General features: G+C 52.5%; 1 protein-coding gene across 2 annotated transcripts in view; it reads left to right on the forward strand.

Annotated features, from left to right (window-relative positions):
• Positions 1 to 17,623, forward strand: part of LOC120025869 (transportin-1-like) — a 60,813-nt gene that overhangs the window by 35,379 nt on the left and 7,811 nt on the right. For both annotated transcript variants that reach the window (XR_005473042.1, XM_038970576.1), the window contains exons 10-20: positions 1,864 to 1,924; positions 2,320 to 2,506; positions 2,708 to 2,860; positions 3,499 to 3,724; positions 8,305 to 8,476; positions 10,794 to 10,880; positions 11,845 to 11,952; positions 14,202 to 14,360; positions 14,879 to 14,966; positions 16,771 to 16,869; positions 16,957 to 17,052. Coding sequence is in view for 1 of the 2 variants with exons in the window: in XM_038970576.1 (XP_038826504.1) it covers positions 1,864 to 1,924; positions 2,320 to 2,506; positions 2,708 to 2,860; positions 3,499 to 3,724; positions 8,305 to 8,476; positions 10,794 to 10,880; positions 11,845 to 11,952; positions 14,202 to 14,360; positions 14,879 to 14,966; positions 16,771 to 16,869; positions 16,957 to 17,052 (1,436 nt within the window). In the remaining variant the exon portion in view is untranslated. The remainder of the gene's footprint in view (positions 1 to 1,863; positions 1,925 to 2,319; positions 2,507 to 2,707; positions 2,861 to 3,498; positions 3,725 to 8,304; positions 8,477 to 10,793; positions 10,881 to 11,844; positions 11,953 to 14,201; positions 14,361 to 14,878; positions 14,967 to 16,770; positions 16,870 to 16,956; positions 17,053 to 17,623) is intronic.

The raw sequence follows: 17,623 nt of genomic DNA on the forward strand, positions 1-17,623 counted from the left end.
CCCCTCCATGCTCCCTCTCCCCCATTCCCTCCGTGCTCCCTCTCCCCCATCCCCTCCGTGCTCCCTCTCCCCCATCCCCTCCGTGCTCCCTCTCCCCATGCTCCCTCTCCCCCATCCCCTCCATGCTCCCTCTCCCCATGCTCCCTCTCCCCCATCCCCTCCGTGCTCCCTCTCCCCCATCCCTTCCGTGCTCCCTCTCCCCATGCTCCCTCTCCCCCATCCCCTCCGTGCTCCCTCTCCCCCATTCCCTCCGTGCTCCCTCTCCCCCATCCCCTCCGTGCCCTCTCTCCCCATGCTCCCTCTCCCCCATCCCCTCCGTGCTCCCTCTCCCCCATTCCCTCCGTGCTCCCTCTCCCCATCCCCTCCGTGCTCCCTCTCCCCATCCCCTCCGTGCTCCCTCTCCCCATGCTCCCTCTCCCCCATCCCCTCCATGCTCCCTCTACCCATGCTCCCTCTCCCCCATTCCCTCCATGCTCCCTCTCCCCATGCTCCCTCTCCCCCATTCCCTCCGTGCTCCCTCTCCCCATGCTCCCTCTCCCCCATCCCCTCCGTGCTCCCTCTCCCCCATTCCCTCCGTGCTCCCTCTCCCCCATCCCCTCCGTGCTCCCTCTCCCCATGCTCCCTCTCCCCCATTCCCTCCATGCTCCCTCTACCCATGCTCCCTCTCCCCCATTCCCTCCATGCTCCCTCTACCCATGCTCCCTCTCCCCCATTCCCTCCGTGCTCCCTCTCCCCATGCTCCCTCTCCCCCATCCCCTCCATGCTCCCTCTCCCCCATTCCCTCCGTGCTCCCTCTCCCCCATCCCCTCCGTGCTCCCTCTCCCCATGCTCCCTCTCCCCCATCCCCTCCATGCTCCCTCTACCCATGCTCCCTCTCCCCCATTCCCTCCATGCTCCCTCTCCCCATGCTCCCTCTCCCCCATCCCCTCCATGCTCCCTCTCCCCCATTCCCTCCGTGCTCCCTCTCCCCCATCCCCTCCGTGCTCCCTCTCCCCATGCTCCCTCTCCCCCATCCCCTCCATGCTCCCTCTACCCATGCTCCCTCTCCCCCATCCCCTCCATGCTCCCTCTCCCCCTGCTCCCTCTCCCCCATCCCCTCCATGCTCCCTCTACCCATGCTCCCTCTCCCCCATTCCCTCCATGCTCCCTCTCCCCATGCTCCCTCTCCCCCATTCCCTCCATGCTCCCTCTCCCCATGCTCCCTCTCCCCCATCCCCTCCATGCTCCCTCTCCCCCATTCCCTCCGTGCTCCCTCTCCCCCATCCCCTCCGTGCTCCCTCTCCCCGTGCTCCCTCTCCCCCATCCCCTCCGTGCTCCCTCTCCCCATGCTCCCTCTCCCCCATCCCCTCCATGCTCCCTCTCCCCATGCTCCCTCTCCCCCATCCCCTCCATGCTCCCTCTCCCCATGCTCCCTCTCCCCCATCCCCTCCATGCTCCCTCTACCCATGCTCCCTCTCCCCCATTCCCTCCATGCTCCCTCTCCCCATGCTCCCTCTCCCCCATCCCCTCCATGCTCCCTCTACCCATGCTCCCTCTCCCCCATTCCCTCCATGCTCCCTCTCCCCATGCTCCCTCTCCCCCATCCCCTCCATGCTCCCTCTCCCCCATTCCCTCCGTGCTCCCTCTCCCCCATCCCCTCCGTGCTCCCTCTCCCCGTGCTCCCTCTCCCCCATCCCCTCCGTGCTCCCTCTCCCCATGCTCCCTCCCCCCCATCCCCTCCATGCTCCCTCTCCCCATGCTCCCTCTCCCCCATCCCCTCCGTGCTCCCTCTCCCCATGCTCCCTCTCCCCCATCCCCTCCATGCTCCCTCTCCCCATGCTCCCTCTCCCCCATTCCCCACCTCTCGATCCCTGTCTGTTCCAGGCTGACTCCGGTGCTCGTCAACGGGATGAAGTACTCGGAGATCGACATCATTCTGCTCAAGGTCAGTCTGCTCTGAGTGTGAGCCAGGAAATGGATCTATGGCCTGCTGCTGGACTGCACCTTGTGGTTATGTACTGGACACATCACACCTTAACCCTGGGAGACGGTGGAGGGTTTTAAAGACCAGGCATGGCCATGTCTCAACCCTGGCTGTGTGTAGGTCCTGTCACGGGCCTGTCACTATGGTTACAATGACATTTTTACATGCATAAATATGTATGTATCTCTGTCTGCTGTTAAGATAGTCTGATAGGTGAACTGACGGCTACCTAGCTATAGCCCTGAAGGCAGCTCACTGTCTTAAAGTAGTATCAATAGTTAGAATTGCATACCTTTGTGTGTGTACCCTTACAAGTGTGGAAATGTGTGTTTAACTGTGTGTGTGTGTGTGGTCAGGGTGATGTGGACGAGGATGATGATGAGGCCATCCCTGACAACGAGCAGGACATCAGGCCCAGATTCCACCGCTCCCGTACCGTTGCCCAGCAACACGAGGGCGACCGTGACGGCATCGAGGACGATGACGACGATGATGATGATGATGACCTGGACGATGATGACACCATCTCTGACTGGAACCTCCGTGAGTGGACCTCTCATTATCTGGTTTTCTCTTCTGGTTTTCTCTTCTGGTTTTCTTGCTTTGTCTCGCTTACTCTTTTTTCTCTGTCTCGCTCGCTCGCTCTCGCACTCGCTCCCTCTCGCGCCATCGATATTGTTGACCTTTTTGTGTGATTGTCTGTGTACCTCTGTTTATTAACGCGCCCCCTCTCACTGTCTCCAGGTAAGTGTTCAGCAGCAGCGTTGGACGTGTTGGCAAACGTGTTCAGAGATGACCTGCTCCTCCCCATCCTGCCTCTCCTCAAAGAGCTGCTCTTCCACCCAGAGTGGGTCATCAAGGAGTCTGGTATACTGGTCCTGGGGGCCATCGCTGAGGGTAAGGACTAGCAGAGACTGGTATACTGGTCCTGGGGGCCATCGCTGAGGGTAAGGACTAGCAGAGACTGGTATACTGGTCCTGGGGGCCATCGCTGAGGGTAAGGACTAGCAGAGACTGGTATACTGGTCCTGGGGGCCATCGCTGAGGGTAAGGACTAGCAGAGACTGGTATACTGGTCCTGGGGGCCATCGCTGAGGGTAAGGACTAGCAGAGACTGGTATACTGGTCCTGGGGGCCATCGCTGAGGGTAAGGACTAGCAGAGACTGGTATACTGGTCCTGGGGGCCATCGCTGAGGGTAAGGACTAGCAGAGACTGGTATACTGGTCCTGGGGGCCATCGCTGAGGGTAAGGACTAGCAGAGACTGGTATACTGGTCCTGGGGGCCATCGCTGAGGGTAAGGACTAGCAAAGACTGGGAGGGGGAGGAAGTGATAGACTATACAGTGGTGAAAGAGAATGTACAGTGTGTTTATCCACTTGTGTGGTCAGGAAGTTGCTTAATTCTAGCTGTCAGGGGTATTCTACCATGCAACCTGAATGAAGGACTACACAAGACAATCTCTCTTCACCATTTTCACCGCTGATCTTAAAGCCAGTAGAACCCAATAGTCTAACCCCATGTCATTTTCCCAGGTTGTATGCAGGGTATGATCCCCTACCTGCCAGAGCTCATCCCCCACCTGGTGCAGTGTCTGAGTGATGAGAAGGCCCTGGTGCGCTCCATCACCTGCTGGACCCTGAGTCGATATGCCCACTGGGTGGTCAGCCAGCCTCCTGACACCTATCTGAAGCCACTGATGACTGAGCTCCTCAAACGCATCCTGGACTCCAACAAGAGGGTGCAGGAGGCTGCCTGCAGGTGAGTCAGCATGTGGTCAGCTGTTGGTAGCTGTGGTCATGTTTGACCAGATGTCTGATTTATTTGTAAATGATCAGTAATAAGTGGCTCTGGGTTCTAAAGCTGGGAACGACAGTCCTGGGAGTTGAAGTAAAGATGGTGATTATTGTGACGATCAGTTGATCCAATCAAAAGTTTTTGAACAACAGTTCAAAAAGAAGAGCTTGACTGCGAAGTGGTGTTCTAAACAACCTTTTATTTCTCTCACCCCTCTCTCTCCTGCCTTATCCCCCTCCTCTCTCCCCCTCTCTTTCTCTCCTGCCTTATCCCCCTCCTCTCTCCCCCTCTCTTTCTCTCCTGCCTTATCCCCCTCCTCTCTCCCCCTCTCTTTCTCTCCTGCCTTATCCCCCTCCTCTCTCCCCCTCTCTTTCTCTCCTGCCTTATCCCCCTCCTCTTTCTCTCCTGCCTTATCCCCCTCCTCTCTCCCCCTCTCTTTCTCTCCTGCCTTATCCCCCTCCTCTCTCCCCCTCTCTTTCTCTCCTGCCTTATCCCCCTCCTCTCTCCCCCTCTCTTTCTCTCCTGCCTTATCCCCCTCCTCTCTCCCTCTCTCTCTCTCCTGCCTTATCCCCCTCTCTCCCCCTCTCTTTCTCTCCTGCCTTATCCCCCTCTCTCCCCCTCTCTTTCTCTCCTGCCTTATCCCCCTCTCTCCCCCTCTCTTTCTCTCCTGCCTTATCCCCCTCCTCTCTCCCCCTCTCTTTCTCTCCTGCCTTATCCTCCTCCTCTCTCCCTCTCTTTCTCTCCTGCCTTATCCTCCTCCTCTCTCCCTCTCTTTCTCTCCTGCCTTATCCCCCTCCTCTCCCCCTCTCTTTCTCTCCTGCCTTATCCCTCTCTCTCCCCCTCTCTTTCTCTCCTGCCTTATCCCCCTCCTCTCTCCCCCTCTCTTTCTCTCCTGCCTTATCCCCCTCCTCTCTCCCCCTCTCTTTCTCTCCTGCCTTATCCCCCTCTCTCCCCCTCTCTTTCTCTCCTGCCTTATCCCCCTCTCTCCCCCTCTCTTTCTCTCCTGCCTTATCCTCCTCCTCTCTCCCTCTCTTTCTCTCCTGCCTTATCCCCCTCTCTCCCCCTCTCTTTCTCTCCTGCCTTATCCCCCTCTCTCCCCCTCTCTTTCTCTCCTGCCTTATCCTCCTCCTCTCTCCCTCTCTTTCTCTCCTGCCTTATCCTCCTCCTCTCTCCCTCTCTTTCTCTCCTGCCTTATCCCCCTCCTCTCTCCCCCTCTCTTTCTCTCCTGCCTTATCCTCCTCCTCTCTCCCTCTCTCTCTCCTGCCTTATCCTCCTCCTCTCTCCCTCTCTCTCTCCTGCCTTATCCCCCTCCTCTCTCCCTCTCTCTCTTTCTCTCCTGCCTTATCCCCCTCCTCTCTCTCTCTCTTTCTCTCCTGCCTTATCCCCCTCCTCTCTCCCTCTCTTTCTCTCCTGCCTTATCCCCCCCCTCTCTCCCCCTCTCTTTCTCTCCTGCCTTATCCCCCTCCTCTCTTCCCCTCTCTCTCTCTTGCCTTATCCCCCTCCTCTCTCCCCCTCTCTTTCTCTCCTGCCTTATCCCCCTCCTCCCTCCCCCTCTCTTTCTCTCCTGCCTTATCCCCCTCCTCTCTCTCCCTCTCTCTCTCCTGCCTTATCCCCCTCCTCTCTCCCCCCCTCTTTCTCTCCTGCCTTATCCCCCTCCTCTCTCCCCCTCTCTTTCTCTCCTGCCTTATCCCCCTCCTCTCTCCCCCTCTCTTTCTCTCCTGCCTTATCCCCCTCCTCTCTCCCCCTCTCTTTCTCTCCTGCCTTATCCCCCTCCTCTCTCCCCCTCTCTTTCTCTCCTGCCTTATCCCCCTCCTCTCTCCCCCTCTCTTTCTCTCCTGCCTTATCCCCCTCCTCTCTCCCCCTCTCTTTCTCTCCTGCCTTATCCCCCTCCTCTCTCCCCCTCTCTTTCTCTCCTGCCTTATCCCCCTCTCTCTCCCTCTCTCTCTCTCCTGCCTTATCCCCCTCTCTCCCCCTCTCTTTCTCTCCTGCCTTATCCCCTCCTCTCTCCCCCTCTCTTTCTCTCCTGCCTTATCCCCCTCCTCTCTCCCCCTCTCTTTCTCTCCTGCCTTATCCCCCTCCTCTCTCCCCCTCTCTTTCTCTCCTGCCTTATCCCCCTCCTCTCTCCCCCTCTCTTTCTCTCCTGCCTTATCCCCCTCCTCTCTCCCCCTCTCTTTCTCTCCTGCCTTATCCCCCTCCTCTCTCCCCCTCTCTTTCTCTCCTGCCTTATCCCCCTCCTCTCTCCCCCTCTCTTTCTCTCCTGCCTTATCCCCCTCCTCTCTCCCCCTCTCTTTCTCTCCTGCCTTATCCCCCTCCTCTCTCCCCCTCTCTTTCTCTCCTGCCTTATCCCCCTCCTCTCTCCCCCTCTCTTTCTCTCCTGCCTTATCCCCCTCCTCTCTCCCCCTCTCTTTCTCTCCTGCCTTATCCCCCTCCTCTCTCCCCCTCTCTTTCTCTCCTGCCTTATCCCCCTCCTCTCTCCCCCTCTCTTTCTCTCCTGCCTTATCCCCCTCCTCTCTCCCCCTCTCTTTCTCTCCTGCCTTATCCCCCTCTCTCTCCCCTCTCTTTCTCTCCTCCCCCTCTCCTTTCTCTCCTGCCTTATCCCCCTCTCTCTCCCTCTCTTTCTCTCCTGCCTTATCCCCCTCTCTCTCCCTCTCTCTCTCTCCTGCCTTATCCCCCTCTCTCCCCCTCTCTTCTCTCCTGCCTTATCCCCCTCCTCTCTCCCCCTCTCTTTCTCTCCTGCCTTATCCCCCTCCTCTCTCCCCCTCTCTTTCTCTCCTGCCTTATCCCCCTCCTCTCTCCCCCTCTCTTTCTCTCCTGCCTTATCCCCCTCCTCTCTCCCCCTCTCTTTCTCTCCTGCCTTATCCCCCTCCTCTCTCCCCCTCTCTTTCTCTCCTGCCTTATCCCCCTCTCTCCCCCTCTCTTTCTCTCCTGCCTTATCCCCTCCTCTCTCCCCCTCTCTTTCTCTCCTGCCTTATCCCCCTCCTCTCTCTCCCTCTCTTTCTCTCCTGCCTTATCCTCCTCCTCTCTCCCTCTCTTTCTCTCCTGCCTTATCCTCCTCCTCTCTCCCTCTCTCTCTCCTGCCTTATCCTCCTCCTCTCTCCCTCTCTCTCTCCTGCCTTATCCCCCTCCTCTCTCCCCCTCTCTTTCTCTCCTGCCTTATCCCCCTCCTCTCTCCCCCTCTCTTTCTCTCCTGCCTTATCCCCCTCCTCTCTCCCCCTCTCTTTCTCTCCTGCCTTATCCCCCTCCTCTCTCCCTCTCTCTCTCTCCTGCCTTATCCCCCTCCTCTCTCCCCCTCTCTTTCTCTCCTGCCTTATCCCCCTCCTCTCTCCCTCTCTCTCTCTCCTGCCTTATCCCTCTCTCTCCCCCTCTCTTTCTCTCCTGCCTTATCCCCCTCCTCTCTCCCTCTCTCTCTTTCTCTCCTGCCTTATCCCCCTCCTCTCTCCCCCTATCTCTCTCCTGCCTTATCCCCCTCCTCTCTCCCCCTATCTCTCTCCTGCCTTATCCCCCTCCTCTCTCCCTCTCTCTCTTTCTCTCCTGCCTTATCCCCCTCCTCTCTCCCTCTCTCTCTTTCTCTCCTGCCTTATCCCCCTCCTCTCTCCCTCTCTCTCTTTCTCTCCTGCCTTATCCCCCTCCTCTCTCCCCCTCTCTTTCTCTCCTGCCTTATCCCCCTCCTCTCTCCCCCTCTCTTTCTCTCCTGCCTTATCCCCCTCCTCTCTCCCCCTCTCTTTCTCTCCTGCCTTATCCCCCTCCTCTCTCCCTCTCTCTCTTTCTCTCCTGCCTTATCCCTCTCTCTCCCCCTCTCTTTCTCTCCTGCCTTATCCCCCTCCTCTCTCCCCCTCTCTTTCTCTCCTGCCTTATCCCCCTCCTCTCTCTCCCTCTCTCTCTCCTGCCTTATCCCCCTCCTCTCTCCCCCTCTCTTTCTCTCCTGCCTTATCCCCCTCCTCTCTCCCCCTCTCTTTCTCTCCTGCCTTATCACCCTCCTCTCTCCCCCTCTCTCTCTCCTGCCTTATCCCCCTCCTCTCTCCCCCTCTCTCTCTCCTGCCTTATCCCCCTCCTCTCTCCCCCTCTCTTTCTCTCCTGCCTTATCCCCCTCCTCTCTCCCCCTCCCTTTCTCTCCTGCCTTATCCCCCTCCTCTCTCCCCCTCCCTTTCTCTCCTGCCTTATCCCCCTCCTCTCTCCCCCTCCCTTTCTCTCCTGCCTTATCCCCCTCCTCTCTCCCCCTCCCTTTCTCTCCTGCCTTATCCCCCTCCTCTCTCCCCCTCCCTTTCTCTCCTGCCTTATCCCCCTCCTCTCTCCCCCTCCCTTTCTCTCCTGCCTTATCCCCCTCCTCTCTCCCCCTCCCTTTCTCTCCTGCCTTATCCCCCTCCTCTCTCCCCCTCTCTTTCTCTCCTGCCTTATCCCCCTCCTCTCTCCCCCTCTCTTTCTCTCCTGCCTTATCCCCCTCCTCTCTCCCCCTCTCTTTCTCTCCTGCCTTATCCCCCTCCTCTCTCCCCCTCTCTTTCTCTCCTGCCTTCTCCCCCTCTCTTTCCACTATCTCCCCCCCCCAGTGCCTTTGCCACTCTGGAAGAAGAGGCGTGTACAGAGTTGGTTCCCTACCTGGCCTACATCCTGGACACTCTGGTGTTTGCCTTCAACAAGTACCAACACAAGAACCTGCTTATACTGTACGATGCTATAGGGACGCTTGCTGACTCCGTGGGACACCACCTCAACAAGCCGGTACACACACACACATACACTACGTATGCTCTCTGTCTCCCAATGATGTCACAGCTATGACTCGAGCAAAACCGCATTTGCATGTAGTTTCTCCTTTCAGCTGTGTGTTTAGTTGTGTTGTCTAATGTGGGCTTTACTGTATGTGTTTAGTTGTGTTGTCTAATGTGGGCTTTACTGTATGTGTTTAGTTGTGTTGTCTAATGTGGGCTTTACTGTATGTGTTTAGTTGTGTTGTCTAATGTGGGCTTTACTGTATGTGTTTAGTTGTGTTGTCTAATGTGGGCTTTACTGTATGTGTTTAGTTGTGTTGTCTAATGTGGGCTTTACTGTATGTGTTTAGTTGTGTTGTCTAATGTGGGCTTTACTGTATGTGTTTAGTTGTGTTGTCTAATGTGGGCTTTACTGTATGTGTTTAGTTGTGTTGTCTAATGTGGGCTTTACTGTATGTGTTTAGTTGTGTTGTCTAATGTGGGCTTTACTGTATGTGTTTAGTTGTGTTGTCTAATGTGGGCTTTACTGTATGTGTTTAGTTGTGTTGTCTAATGTGGGCTTTACTGTATGTGTTTAGTTGTGTTGTCTAATGTGGGCTTTACTGTATGTGTTTAGTTGTGATTGTCTAATGTGGGCTTTACTGTATGTGTTTAGTTGTGTTGTCTAATGTGGGCTTTACTGTATGTGTTTAGTTGTGTTGTCTAATGTGGGCTTTACTGTATGTGTTTAGTTGTGTTGTCTAATGTGGGCTTTACTGTATGTGTTTAGTTGTGATGTCTAATGTGGGCTTTACTGTATGTGTTTAGTTGTGTTGTCTAATGTGGGCTTTACTGTATGTGTTTAGTTGTGTTGTCTAATGTGGGCTTTACTGTATGTGTTTAGTTGTGTTGTCTAATGTGGGCTTTACTGTATGTGTTTAGTTGTGTTGTCTAATGTGGGCTTTACTGTATGTGTTTAGTTGTGTTGTCTAATGTGGGCTTTACTGTATGTGTTTAGTTGTGTTGTCTAATGTGGGCTTTACTGTATGTGTTTAGTTGTGTTGTCTAATGTGGGCTTTACTGTATGTGTTTAGTTGTGATGTCTAATGTGGGCTTTACTGTATGTGTTTAGTTGTGTTGTCTAATGTGGGCTTTACTGTATGTGTTTAGTTGTGTTGTCTAATGTGGGCTTTACTGTATGTGTTTAGTTGTGTTGTCTAATGTGGGCTTTACTGTATGTGTTTAGTTGTGTTGTCTAATGTGGGCTTTACTGTATGTGTTTAGTTGTGTTGTCTAATGTGGGCTTTACTGTATGTGTTTAGTTGTGTTGTCTAATGTGGGCTTTACTGTATGTGTTTAGTTGTGTTGTCTAATGTGGGCTTTACTGTATGTGTTTAGTTGTGTTGTCTAATGTGGGCTTTACTGTATGTGTTTAGTTGTGTTGTCTAATGTGGGCTTTACTGTATGTGTTTAGTTGTGTGGTCTAATGTGGGCTTTACTGTATGTGTTTAGTTGTGTGGTCTAATGTGGGCTTTACTGTATGTGTTTAGTTGTGTTGTCTAATGTGGGCTTTACTGTATGTGTTTAGTTGTGTGGTCTAATGTGGGCTTTACTGTATGTGTTTAGTTGTGTTGTCTAATGTGGGCTTTACTGTATGTGATTAGTTGTGTTGTCTAATGTGGGCTTTACTGTATGTGTTTAGTTGTGTTGTCTAATGTGGGCTTTACTGTATGTGTTTAGTTGTGTTGTCTAATGTGGGCTTTACTGTATGTGTTTAGTTGTGTTGTCTAATGTGGGCTTTACTGTATGTGTTTAGTTGTGTTGTCTAATGTGGGCTTTACTGTATGTGTTTAGTTGTGTTGTCTAATGTGGGCTTTACTGTATGTGTTTAGTTGTGTGGTCTAATGTGGGCTTTACTGTATGTGTTTAGTTGTGTTGTCTAATGTGGGCTTTACTGTATGTGATTAGTTGTGTTGTCTAATGTGGGCTTTACTGTATGTGTTTAGTTGTGTTGTCTAATGTGGGCTTTACTGTATGTGTTTAGTTGTGTTGTCCAATGTGGGCTTTACTGTATGTGTTTAGTTGTGTTGTCTAATGTGGGCTTTACTGTATGTGTTTAGTTGTGTGGTCTAATGTGGGCTTTACTGTATGTGATTAGTTGTGTTGTCTAATGTGGGCTTTACTGTATGTGTTTAGTTGTGTTGTCTAATGTGGGCTTTACTGTATGTGTTTAGTTGTGTTGTCCAATGTGGGCTTTACTGTATGTGTTTAGTTGTGTTGTCTAATGTGGGCTTTACTGTATGTGTTTAGTTGTGTGGTCTAATGTGGGCTTTACTCTATGTGTTTAGGAGTACATTCAGATGCTGATGCCTCCACTGATAGCAAAATGGAACCAGCTGAAGGACGAAGACAAGGATCTGTTCCCTTTACTAGAGGTGAGCCTCACTGTCCTCTAATAATGTTCCCTTTACTAGAGGTGAGCCTCACTGTCCTCTAATAATGTTCCCTTTCCTAGAGGTGAGCCTCACTGTCCTCTAATAATGTTCCCTTTCCTAGAGGTGAGCCTCACTGTCCTCTAATAATGTTCCCTTTACTAGAGGTGAGCCTCACTGTCCTCTAATAATGTTCCCTTTACTAGAGGTGAGCCTCACTGTCCTCTAATAATGTTCCCGTTACTAGAGGTGAGCCTCACTGTCCTCTAATAATGTTCCCTTTACTAGAGGTGAGCCTCACTGTCCTCTAATAATGTTCCCTTTACTAGAGGTGAGCCTCACTGTCCTCTAATAATGTTCCCTTTACTAGAGGTGAGCCTCACTGTCCTCTAATAATGTTCCCTTTACTAGAGGTGAGCCTCACTGTCCTCTAATAATGTTCCCTTTACTAGAGGTGAGCCTCACTGTCCTCTAATAATGTTCCCTTTACTAGAGGTGAGCCTCACTGTCCTCTAATAATGTTCCCTTTACTAGAGGTGAGCCTCACTGTCCTCTAATAATGTTCCCTTTACTAGAGGTGAGCCTCACTGTCCTCTAATAATGTTCCCTTTACTAGAGGTGAGCCTCACTGTCCTCTAATAATGTTCCCTTTACTAGAGGTGAGCCTCACTGTCCTCTAATAATGTTCCCTTTACTAGAGGTGAGCCTCACTGTCCTCTAATAATGTTCCCTTTACTAGAGGTGAGCCTCACTGTCCTCTCATCACACCAAGACACTATCGTCCAGGGGAGTTTTCTACTCTTCAGCAAAACCATGCTCACTCTGTTAAACAATTTACTAAAATGTTAAGTTACTACCTTTAACTGAAGTGATCAAGTGTCCTATTATTTCTTCCTCTTTTATCCTCTCTCTTGTCACATCACCTTTCTCTCTCTCTCTCCCCCATCGCTCTCCCTCCATCTCTCAGTGCCTGTCGTCAGTAGCCACGTCTCTCCAGAGTGGTTTCCTGCCCTACTGTGAGCCTGTGTACCAGCGCTGTGTCAACCTGGTGCAGAAGACCCTCGCTCAGGCCATGGTGAGACACACACGTCCGTTGTTGTGTGAGGGACACGGGGGTGTGTGAGACACTGTTGCGTGAGGGACACGGGGGTGTGTGAGTGACACGGGGGTGTGTGAGACACTGTTGTGTGAGGGACACGGGGTTGTGTGAGACACTGTTGCGTGAGTGACACGGGGGTGTGTGAGACACTTGTGTGAGGGACACGGGGTTGTGTGAGACACTGTTGCGTGAGGGACACGGGGGTGTGTGAGACACTGTTGCGTGAGGGACACGGGGGTGTGTGAGACACTGTTGCGTGAGTGACACGGGGGTGTGTGAGACACTGTTGTGTGAGGGACACGGGGTTGTGTGAGACACTGTTGCGTGAGGGACACGGGGGTGTGTGAGACACTGTTGTGTGAGGGACATGGGTTTGTGTGAGACACTGTTGTGTGAGTGACACGGGGTTGTGTGAGACACTTTTGCGTGAGTGACACGGGGTTGTGTGAGACACTGTTGCGTGAGGGACATGGGTTTGTGTGAGTGACACGGGGTTGTGTGAGACACTTGCGTGAGGGACACGGGGTTGTGTGAGACACTGTTGTGTGAGTGACATGGGGTTGTGTGAGACACTTGCGTGAGGGACACGGGGTTGTGTGAGACACTGTTGCGTGAGGGACATGGGTTTGTGTGAGTGACACGGGGGTGTGTGAGACACTGTTGTGTGAGGGACACGGGGTTGTGTGAGACACTGTTGCGTGAGGGACACGGTGGTGTGTGAGACACTGTTGTGTGAGGGACATGGGTTTTTGTGAGTGACACGGGGTTGTGTGAGAGACTGTTGCATGAGGGACACGGGGTTGTGTGAGACACTGTTGCGTGAGGGACACGGGGTTGTGTGAGACACTGTTGTGTGAGTGACACGGGGTTGTGTGAGACACTTTTGCGTGAGTGACACGGGGTTGTGTGAGACACTGTTGCGTGAGGGACATGGGTTTGTGTGAGTGACACGGGGTTGTGTGAGACACTTGCGTGAGGGACACGGGGTTGTGTGAGACACTGTTGTGTGAGTGACATGGGGTTGTGTGAGACACTTGCGTGAGGGACACGGGGTTGTGTGAGACACTGTTGCGTGAGGGACATGGGTTTGTGTGAGACACTTGTGTGAGTGACACGGGGTTGTGTGAGAGACTGTTGCATGAGGGACACGGGGTTGTGTGAGAGACTGTTGCGTGAGGGACACGGGGTTGTGTGAGACACTGTTGCGTGAGGGACACGGGGGTGTGTGAGACACTGTTGTGTGAGGGACATGGGTTTGTGTGAGTGACACGGGGTTGTGTGAGAGACTGTTGCATGAGGGACACGGAGTTGTGTGAGAGACTGTTGCGTGAGGGACACGGGGTTGTGTGAGACACTGTTGCGTGAGGGACACGGGGGTGTGTGAGACACTGTTGCGTGAGGGACACGGGGTGTGTGAGACACTGTTGCGTGAGGGACACGGGGGTGTGTGAGACACTTTTGCGTGAGGGACACGGGGGTGTGTGAGACACTGTTGTGTGAGTGACATGGGGTTGTGTGAGACACTTGTGTGAGGGACACGGGGTTGTGTGAGACTGTTGCGTGAGGGACACGGGGGTGTGTGAGAGACTGTTGCGTGAGGGACACGGGGTTGTGTGAGTGACACGGGGTTGTGTGAGAGACTGTTGCGTGAGGGACACAGGGTTGTGTGAGAGACTGTTGCGTGAGGGACACGGGGGTGTGTGAGAGACTGTTGCGTGAGGGACACGGGGGTGTGTGAGACGCTGTTGCGTGAGGGACACGGGGGGGTGTGAGACACTGTTGCGTGAGGGACACGGGGTTGTGTGAGTGACCCGGGGGTGTGAGAGACTGTTGCGTGATGGACACGGTGGTGTGTGAGACACTTGCGTGAGGGAGCGTTTGTTTAGTGCTTGCTTTCTTGCATGTAAACATCATCTTGTTTGTGCCAGCTGGCTGTGTGAGTTGGCACTGAACACACCATAGAGAAGGGTATTGGCACAGATTGTGTGTGTATGAGAACATTTGGGGATTATCTGCTCGCGGTTGGATTTCATGCTTGCGGAATGTGGAATCTAATTGTTTCAAATAACTATTTTCCCAAATCTAATCCACACTCTCTCCTCTTTCCATCACCCTATGTCACACTACCTCCCCTCTCTCTCTTCCTCTACCATATATTCTATCGTCTGTCTCCCTTGCTTACTGCCCCCTTTTCCTGTCTCCCTCCCCTCTGTCTCTCCATCCAGCTCCACCAGTCCCAGCCAGACCAGTACGAGGCTCCTGATAAGGACTTTATGATTGTGGCTCTGGACCTGCTCAGTGGACTGGCCGAGGGGTTGGGCGGCAACATCGAGCAGCTGGTTGCCCGTAGCAACATCCTCACGCTCATGTACCAGTGCATGCAGGTAACCAACCAGTGACCTCAGTGTTACAGATCAACAAACCAACCAGTGACCTCAGTGTTACAGATCAACCAACCAACCAGTGATCATGCAGTGTTACAGATCAACCAACCAACCAGTGATCTCGCAGTGTTACAGATCAACCAACCAACCAGTGATCTTGCAGTGTTACAGATCAACCAACCAACCAACCAACCAGTGACCTCAGTGTTACAGGTCAACCAACCAACCAGTGATCTCGCAGTGTTACAGATCAACCAGTGATCTCGCAGTGTTACAGATCAACCAGTGATCTCGCAGTGTTACAGATCAACCAGTGATCTCGCAGTGTTACAGATCAACCAGTGATCTCAAAGTGTTACAGATCAACCAACCAGTGATCTCGCAGTGTTACAGATCAACCAACCAGTGATGTCGCAGTGTTACAGATCAACCAACCCTGACATAGTTAATCTCTCAGGTCCGTGAGTCATGACTAATCTCTCGCTCTCTCTGTCCCCCTCTCTCTCTATCTCTCTTAGGACAAAATGCCGGAGGTGCGTCAGAGCTCCTTTGCTCTGCTGGGTGACCTGACTAAAGCTTGTTTCCAGCATGTAAAGCCATGCATTGGTACGTACTCTATTCTCTTACACCAGACTGGCAGTAACACACAGCCTGGTACTCTATTCTCTTACACCAGACTGGCAGTAACACACAGCCTGGTACTCTATTCTCTTACACCAGACTGGCAGTAACACACAGCCTGGTACTCTATTCTCTTACACCAGACTGGCAGTAACACACAGCCTGGTACTCTATTCTCTTACACCAGACTGGCAGTAACACACAGCCTGGTACTCTATTCTCTTACACCAGACTGGCAGTAACACACAGCCTGGTACTCTATTCTCTTACACCAGACTGGCAGTAACACACAGCCTGGTACTCTATTCTCTTACACCAGACTGGCAGTAACACACAGCCTGGTACTCTATTCTCTTACACCAGACTGGCAGTAACACACAGCCTGGTACTCTATTCTCTTACACCAGACTGGCAGTAACACACAGCCTGGTACTCTATTCTCTTACACCAGACTGGCAGTAACACACAGCCTGGTACTCTATTCTCTTACACCAGACTGGCAGTAACACACAGCCTGGTACTCTATTCTCTTACACCAGACTGGCAGTAACACACAGCCTGGTACTCTATTCTCTTACACCAGACTGGCAGTAACACACAGCCTGGTACTCTATTCTCTTACACCAGACTGGCAGTAACACACAGCCTGGTACTCTATTCTCTTACACCAGACTGGCAGTAACACACAGCCTGGTACTCTATTCTCTTACACCAGACTGGCAGTAACACACAGCCTGGTACTCTATTCTCTTACACCAGACTGGCAGTAACACACAGCCTGGTACTCTATTCTCTTACACCAGACTGGCAGTAACACACAGCCTGGTACTCTATTCTCTTACACCAGACTGGCAGTAACACACAGCCTGGTACTCTATTCTCTTACACCAGACTGGCAGTAACACACAGCCTGGTACTCTATTCTCTTACACCAGACTGGCAGTAACACACAGCCTGGTACTCTATTCTCTTACACCAGACTGGCAGTAACACACAGCCTGGTACTCTATTCTCTTACACCAGACTGGCAGTAACACACAGCCTGGTACTCTATTCTCTTACACCAGACTGGCAGTAACACACAGCCTGGTACTCTATTCTCTTACACCAGACTGGCAGTAACACACAGCCTGGTACTCTATTCTCTTACACCAGACTGGCAGTAACACACAGCCTGGTACTCTATTCTCTTACACCAGACTGGCAGTAACACACAGCCTGGTACTCTATTCTCTTACACCAGACTGGCAGTAACACACAGCCTGGTACTCTATTCTCTTACACCAGACTGGCAGTAACACACAGCCTGGTACTCTATTCTCTTACACCAGACTGGCAGTAACACACAGCCTGGTACTCTATTCTCTTACACCAGACTGGCAGTAACACACAGCCTGGTACTCTATTCTCTTACACCAGACTGGCAGTAACACACAGCCTGGTACTCTATTCTCTTACACCAGACTGGCAGTAACACACAGCCTGGTACTCTATTCTCTTACACCAGACTGGCAGTAACACACAGCCTGGTACTCTATTCTCTTACACCAGACTGGCAGTAACACACAGCCTGGTACTCTATTCTCTTACACCAGACTGGCAGTAACACACAGCCTGGTACTCTATTCTCTTACACCAGACTGGCAGTAACACACAGCCTGGTACTCTATTCTCTTACACCAGACTGGCAGTAACAAACCGGCTGATATACAAGATGCGTATAGTAGTCTGAATGTCAGGTTATCAGTTACCAATGATTTCAACTTCTATCTCTTTCTCTTCTGTGCAGCTGATTTCATGCCTATACTAGGCACTAATCTGAACCCAGAGTTGATATCAGTGTGCAACAATGCAACGTGGGCAATCGGAGAGATATCTATACAAATGGGTGAGTGTCCGGAAATTGTCAGAAAGCGTTCACACATACCAGCTTGGATACATTCCCTGACCTCCCTTCTCCTTCCCCTCTCCCCAGGGGCTGAGATGCAGCCCTACGTGACCATGGTCCTGCACCAGCTGGTTGAGATCATCAACAGGCCCAACACCCCAAAGACCCTGCTGGAGAACACAGGTACCACCACAAGGTGGCACTGCAGGCTGTGCTGAACCTGCCATCCACACAGGGAGATGTTACACAGCACAGTCAGTCAGGGCCACTCTGGGTGCGCCCCAATGAAATCTCCTTTCTCCTGAAGTGTGCACTCGTTCAATTCCCTTCATGGATTTGAAGGGAAATTACTGGTATATAAAAACTCCTCGTAGCCCATGCCAACACCAATCCAATGCTTTTAAATATCTGGGGAGTAGTGAACGAGTGCAGATTTCAGGAAGAAGGAGAGGTTATTGGGACTCACCTCTGACTGGAGTGGAGGCCATTAATCTCCATCTGAAAGCCTCCCCATGCTCTGGGCCTTACAGGTTTTGCCGGTTTCAACCAAACATCCCAACTATTTGGACCCAATGATCTATGGCTTAGAGGCTGTGTTTATGGGCTGTTGGATCGCTGCTGAAAGAAATTAAATGTGGCTGAGGTGGAAAGAGGGAAATAAAGGAGGGGAGAAAGAGTGACAGATTAAGTATTTGTTCCTCATGGAGTAAGAATCTGGGGAAATGCCAAAACCGAGCAAACCCTGTAAGTGTAC

This window comes from Salvelinus namaycush, chromosome 31, assembly GCF_016432855.1.
Source record: "Salvelinus namaycush isolate Seneca chromosome 31, SaNama_1.0, whole genome shotgun sequence".
Classification (NCBI taxonomy): domain Eukaryota; kingdom Metazoa; phylum Chordata; class Actinopteri; order Salmoniformes; family Salmonidae; genus Salvelinus; species Salvelinus namaycush.